We start from the raw sequence: 6,948 nt of genomic DNA on the forward strand, positions 1-6,948 counted from the left end.
GGAATTTTCCCCGGCAGAACAGCTCCGCCAGAGCCCTAGATTGGTTCCGCCAAGGTTCCGCCTCGTGGCGGTGGAGTCTCGTCCCGAAAGCTTGCTTATGATTTTTTTCCTCAACGAAAGACTCCATATAGTAGACGATGGGCATCAGAGGGCCACCAGGGGGCCCACGAGGCAGGGGATCGCGCCCAGGGGGTAGGGCGCGCCCCTCACCCTCGTGGCCAGGGTGTGGGCCCCCTCTGAAACTTCTTGCGCTCAGTATTTTTTATATATTCTGAAAATAGCTTCCGTGAAGTTTCAGGACTTTTGGAGCTGTGCATAATAGGTCTCTAATATTTGCTCCTTTTCCAGCCCAGAATCCCAACTGTCGGCATTCTCCCTCTTCATGTAAACCTTGTAAAATAAGAGAGAATAGGCATAAGTATTGTGACATAATGTGTAATAACATCCCATAATGCAATAAATATCGATATAAAAGCATGATGCAAAATGGACGTATCAGGCGCAGCGCCGCCCTCTGAGCGACCGGCACCGGATAGCCCGCCGCCGCCTGCCTAGCACTGCGGCGAGAGGGGGCGGAGGTGGCCCACACCTTGGGTGGTGCAGATGGACGCGGCCGCACCGGAGGACTAGGTAGGACGGCCTGGGGCACCGAAGCGAAGAGTGGTGGCAGTCCGTCGCGGCTGCTGCCGCCCCCCACCTCCTGGATGCTGGGGCCCTGGCCTCCGCCGAGCTGCAAGCAGTCCACCTTCTGCGTGATCGCGTTGACGTGGAACCCCACCGCTATCGGAGCGGGCGAGCTGATGCAGGGGCTGGAGAGCGGGGCAGACATGTCAACGATGCATGGGAGGATGTCATCATCTTCATAAAAATCTTCTATCACACCAGCGCGCGTCCTGGCATGCGGCGGCGAGCGTCTGCCATCTTCAAAGGCCAGCGGGGAGTTGAGGGCGTCGAGCATGGCATTTTCAAACTCGAGCTGCATGACGTCCGTGCGCGGTGCAGGGGAGAGCGGACGACCACCGGTGAAGGAGAAGAAGGCAGCCATGGGTCCAGCTCCAGGGCGTCGAGACGCTGGACCGCCACCACCGGGCGGAGAGGAAGCGGCGGGGTAGCCCGCAGGGGCGTCACCTCGGCCGCCTCTTCGCACTTGGCGCGCCCCTGACCCAGGACGTCGTGCCAACGCCCCACCGGGGTCCTGCTGCGCCATCTTGATGTCGCCTCAATGACGTCGGTGGACTTGCCCTTGGCGTGGCAGGAGTTGCCCAGGAACGCATCACGCCACGAGCGACGCTACCCACCGGCGCAATCTTCGTCGTGGTTGCGCCTCTCCGACCAAGGAGCCGCCTGGTAAGTAGCCGTGGCCAGCCAAGCAGCCGGACGGCGACCCTGCTTTTGTCCGTCTTCAATGCCACCCCTCCAGGAACCAGGCTCGACGCGAGGGAAGGGGCGGTCGGAGGAGGAGGAGGAGGAGGAGGGGAGCCCTCTCTGGCCCGAGTGCGAAGAGCGCGGCGAGAGCGGGGTCCAGTCTTCAACTCGATCCACATGCAGCAGCAGGTCGTAGCGGCGCACACCTGGCGACGGAGGCACACGACGGTCTGGGGGAGAGTAGTCGAGGATCTCGTCAACTCGCCCCGCTCCCCTCTTGAGCACCCAGAGCGCCCTCTTGGTCGGGATGTGCACGACATCCCAGAGCCAGAACGCGAGGGTTCTGGTGTTGCCCTGCTCCAGCTTCCTGCTGTTGAGGCGGTCGATGCGGCTGAAGTCGCCGAACGCCTCCTCCGCACCCTCCAGCGACCAGAATTGCATCGGGAGGTCCTCAACAACGATGCGGACGTGCAGGGAAAGCTTTATGATGGCAGCATGGTCGTCCTCGTGCCAGGCGCGGATGAAGAACTTGGCGCCGTCCACCTTCGAGACGCCGCGTCGCACAGCGTCGTCGCGGTGCGCCGGGAGGTCGAAGTGGACGAGGAAGGCCTTCGGGTGGTGGGAGGTGACACACAGCTGGAACGGGAGGGTGCCCAGCTGCGCCTCAATGGCCTTGCCCACCGCCATAGGATTGGCGGAGTGGACCCCGTCGGCGGTGGTGAGGGTGACGGCGTGCAGGCGCAGGACAAACTCCTCACGCTCTAGCGCGCGCGAGGCCACCACCACCTTGTTGCTGACGCGCGGGCGCCGCGAGGGGTCGTAGTAGAGGAACCGATCCATGGAGCGACGATGGGGAGGGGGGTGGCGTGAAGAGGGCGCAGGAGGCGAAGGAAAACGAAGACGCTCGCGCACCGGGGCCCGGGGCGCTGCCGGCGGCATCCTCTCCCAGACGGACCTGCCCGGAGGCCCGTTCCTCGGGTTCTGCGGGAACTCCTAGCCGAAGTGACCAAGCTGCTCGCAGATGATGCAGCGTAGGGGGTCTCTGCAGTCTTTGCGTCGGTGGAGCTTGCTGAGGCACTGGAAGCATTTGCCTCTGAATCTGCTTAAGAAGGCGCTGCGGCCGGCCTTGGCAGTGAATGCGGGTTGCCGGTCCGAGCGGCGCCCCGGCCGCCCCTGCGGATGGACCGCAAGGTCTTCTCTTGCACGCCTACCCTTCTTGGAGGTGACCTCTGTCCATCCCTCCTCCGAGCCTGAAAGGGGAAGGTCGACTGCAGCAGGCGGAGCGACCACGATGGATTTAAGGCGGCTCGGCCCAAAAAGAGGGGACGCGCCCAGATCCGTCGGAGTAAGCCGCGGCCTCGAGCTGGATGACTCTCCCCGATGCAGGATACGCGGCGTGGAAGCCGGATCTGAGCCCACTAGGGTGGTGGCCGGTGAAGATGGCGAGGCAGGAGCGCGCGACGGACTGCCCGAAACTAAGGAACCGCTGGGGCGAGAGGCCGCCCCGTGCCCGCAAGGGGCGGGGCTCGAGGGACTGACCGGACGGGGGGCCATGAGTGCCGGATTTGTGGCCGCCGCGGCCGGAGTGGCCTGCGGCGCGGGGGAGGAGCGTGGCTACCTAGAGACTCTTGTTTGTCACGAAGAAATCAGAATAACCATGTACTGTTCTCTTTGAATTCAAATCAGCCGTGACCACAAATAAGCTAGCTGAGGAAACAAGTAGTGAAAAGAATTTGTTGGCTTATTAACTTGGGGTAGGACCGATTTTCACATGAGTTTATTTTCACAGCATAACTCGAAAGACGTACTCAAGAGAACGTGCACGGTGAGCATGAACACGCACACATGACACACCGTGCTAACAGCAACATTACGGAAGAAGCCAAACTTTGCCGAAACCATAAAACGTGGAACGAATCTCCGACTCGACGGAGGGTGATGCACGTACGCACGAGTCATGCATTGTCGCCTCCATTAGCCATGGAGTCACTTCACTGGTCCTTGTAGAATCGGAGTTGCTGAACGAACTCATCGATGTACCTCTCATGGCAGGCAGTGTCCGCGACAACCTGCTGCCACTTCTTGGCATTGGCGGCGAAGACGCGTCCTGCTTGCTCGTCCACCACGACGGCCCGGACCGTGGACGCGACGCCTTGCCGGTCAAAAGACAGTCCATCCTCCCCGTTCCTCGGCACCAGCAGACCGACCTTCTTCCTCTCCATGAACTGAGCCCCCGTCTGTTGGTCTCCGAAGAAGGGCAGCATGACGAGGGGATGCCCATACTGGATCCCCTCGATGGCGGAGCCCGGCCCGCTGTGCGTGAGGAACGCGCCCACGGAGCCGTGCGCTAGCACCCTGGTCTGCGGAACCATCCCCATCGCCACGAGGCCGCGGCCCTTGATGCGCTCCTCGAAGCCCGGAGGAAGAACGTCTTGGTCGCCGACCTTCCTCAGAGCCCACAGGAACGGCGTACCGGCGAGCTCCAGGCCGATGGCCAGCTCGTGCACCAGCTCGGTGGTCAGCGGCGCTTCGGTTCCCAGCGCGACGTAGACGACGGATTTTGCCGGATGCCGGTCCAGCCATGACACGAGCTCGTCACCTTCATTATTCGAACTCGCCCTCAGAGGCGGCGGCGGCAGCAGGCCCATAGGGGCGAACGGCTTGCCCAGGACGCCCGGCAGCAGAGGCATGGCCTCGGGGTCGAACTCCACGCAGCACCGCTGGGCGACGATCTTGCAGCACTGGTAGGTTAGCACGAAGCGCTGGGGCACGGTCGCCCCTAGCTCTGGGTCCACCACCGTGGAGACACGCGGCACGCCCCAGAGCGCGGTCGACGCGGCGGCGAAGGGGAGGAACATCACGGACGGCACGCCTCGGTCGGCGGCGGCGGCCGCTGCCAGGTAGTGGAGGTTGTCGAGGACGAGCCAATCTGGCTTCTTGCCCTCGTCGAGGAAGGCGGAGAATGGGCCGACGAGGCCGTCGGCGGCCTTGAGTAGAAGCTCGGCCAGGTTGCCGGGACTGGGCGGGAGGTCGGAGGTGGCCTCGGCTCCCTCCGGGAGGCCGTCCACGCGGGGCAGCGGCAGGGCGACGAAGTGGACGCCGACGACCGGCCGGAGCCGGCTGAGGTTGCGCGGCGTGGAGACGAAGGAGACGCGGTGGCCGCGCGCCACCAGGCGCTCTGCAAGCTCCAGCAAGGGGATCATGTGCCCGAACGCGAGCCACGGGAAGATGACGATGTGCATGGGCGAGGACGAGGAGCGGGCATCGGCGTTGGCGTCCATGGTCGTAGCTAGCAGTATCGCTCCAGGTGGCGGTGGATCGGCGTGTGAATGTGATGCCTCTGGCCTCGATGGAGTGTATATATAGTGAGTGAGCCGAGAGCTGTTGATCTTGGCCTGGGTCTGGGTGGCGTGGAGCGGCGTGCACCACGCATGGCACCTACCAAAACGCGACATGAATCGATCAATCCATCCATACTTCGTCCCCGCTAACATGGACCTGGATCGACACAGCCCACCATACTACAATGTAGTACTCGCTCCGTTCCTAAATACTCCTTCCGTTCGGAAATACTTGCCGAAAAAATAGATGTATCTAGATATATTTTAATTTTAGATACATCCATTTTTGTTCACTTCTACAACAAGTATTTCCGGACAGATGGAATATATACGTAGACGTCTTGGCAGTTTAATTTAGAAACAGAAATATTGTCAAATTGGAGTTTTTACTACCAGAGCTTGTTCTCCTTCCGCTCGGCTATGGTGGTTGTTGGGAGCTGATTGCTTCGACAGCTTGTGAAATGGCCCGCAAACCTTTTTTTACTGGAGCCGGCCCATCTCAAAAGTTGTCAGAATTTGTATTCTTATATTTCAATCTATTCTTTATTTAAACCTCTCTATTTCTTCGGATTGGGAGTGGGACCACCCACGTGATTTGACCAGCTGGACCCATCCATGTGATTTCAGCCACGCCTGCCACTCCCCTCACTTTACAAATACGCACCAATGTTTTAAATAGCGGGCTATGGCATTTAGAGGTGACCCTTAAAAACAGCTATAGCGGGGCTATAGCGGCAATTGTACATGAAATCATTTAGCGGCAACACCCTCAAACAGCTATAGCGAAGCTATAGCGGGGCTATAGCCGGCTATTTAAAACTTGATACGCACCCACGAACTACAGAAGTACATGCTTCGTTTCTTTTCAAAGGATCAACCCCTCTCACTTTAAATTGATTTGAAATCTTTTAAAACTCATTTTTTATTTTTAAAAACATATATTTCATATATTCCAAACTCACAAAAAAAAGAAGTGAAACCAATTATTTCAGATGGGTAAAAGAAATACAATTTCAATTTCTTTAAAAAGGTGATTTCAGCTATTAAAATTTCATATTTTTCAAAGAAGATTGAAATTGAATATTCCAAAAGTGGCGGAAACAATTTCAATCTATATTTAAAAATCTATTTCAATACGTATCTCATAGAAATAACAAGATACATATATTAGAAATAGCAAAATAACAAGATACATATATTAGAAATAGCAATTTCATACATTTCATATTTTTAAAAAGTGAAACTTACTATTTCAAAAGAGTGGCATAAACAATTTTATTTTCTTACAATGTGATTTCAGTTAATTTCAGTGCCAATGCCATATTTCACAACGATTGAAACTCATTATCTCAATCATCAAAGAACTGATTTCAATCCTTTCAAAAACAAATTTCACTACCACATTTTTACAAAAGACTGTAAATTCATATTTCACAGACTATCAATTTCGCATATGTGCACACTATTGTGTACAATTTTAGATCACAAAACCAAATGACACAAAAGTTGATTCATTCATCAACTTCTCAATTATATCAATTGATTTCACTAGATCCCACAATTCCAAACTCACAAAAAAAGAAGTGAAACTGATTATTTCAGATCGGTAAAAAAAATACAATTGCAATTTCTTTAAAAGGTGATTTCAGCTATTAAAATTTCATATTTTTCAAAAAAGATTCAGATTGAATATTCCAAAAGTGGCGGAAAAAATTTCAATTCATATTTGAAAATCTATTTCAATATATATCTCATTGAAATAACATGTTGCGGATATTAGAAACGGCTATTTCATATATTTCATATTTCAAAAAGTGAAACTTAGTATTTCAAAAGAGTGGCATAAACAATTTCATTTTTTACAATGTGATTTCAGTTATTCCAATGCCAATGCCATATTACAAAACGAGTGAAACTCATTATCTCCAATCATCAAAGAACTGTTTCAATCCTTTCAAAAAACAAATTTCACTACCACATTTTCACAAAAGACTGTAAATTCATATTTCACAGACTATCAATTTCACATATGTGCACACTATTCTATACAATTTCAGATCACAAAACAAAATGACACACACATCGATGCATTTATCAACTTCTCAATTATATCAACTTCTCAATTATACCAATCTGGCTTCTTGCCCTCGTCGAGGAAGGCGGAGAATGGGCCGACGAGGCCGTCGGCGGCCTTGAGTAGAAGCTCGGCCAGGTTGCCGGGACTGGGCGGGAGGTCGGAGGT

At 54.3% G+C, this 6,948-nt stretch overlaps 1 protein-coding gene across 1 annotated transcript; it reads right to left on the bottom strand.

The window, feature by feature from the left end:
• Positions 1–3,085: 3,085 nt before the first annotated feature.
• On the bottom strand, positions 3,086–4,693 carry LOC119302638 (UDP-glycosyltransferase 91B1-like). The gene has a single exon (XM_037579680.1). The coding sequence runs from the start codon at positions 4,644–4,646 to the stop codon at positions 3,357–3,359; it is 1,290 nt and encodes a 429-aa protein (XP_037435577.1). The 5' UTR covers positions 4,647–4,693; the 3' UTR covers positions 3,086–3,356.
• Positions 4,694–6,948: the final 2,255 nt, after the last annotated feature.

The sequence above is a fragment of the Triticum dicoccoides genome, chromosome 5A (assembly GCF_002162155.2).
Source record: "Triticum dicoccoides isolate Atlit2015 ecotype Zavitan chromosome 5A, WEW_v2.0, whole genome shotgun sequence".
Lineage (NCBI taxonomy): Eukaryota > Viridiplantae > Streptophyta > Magnoliopsida > Poales > Poaceae > Triticum > Triticum dicoccoides.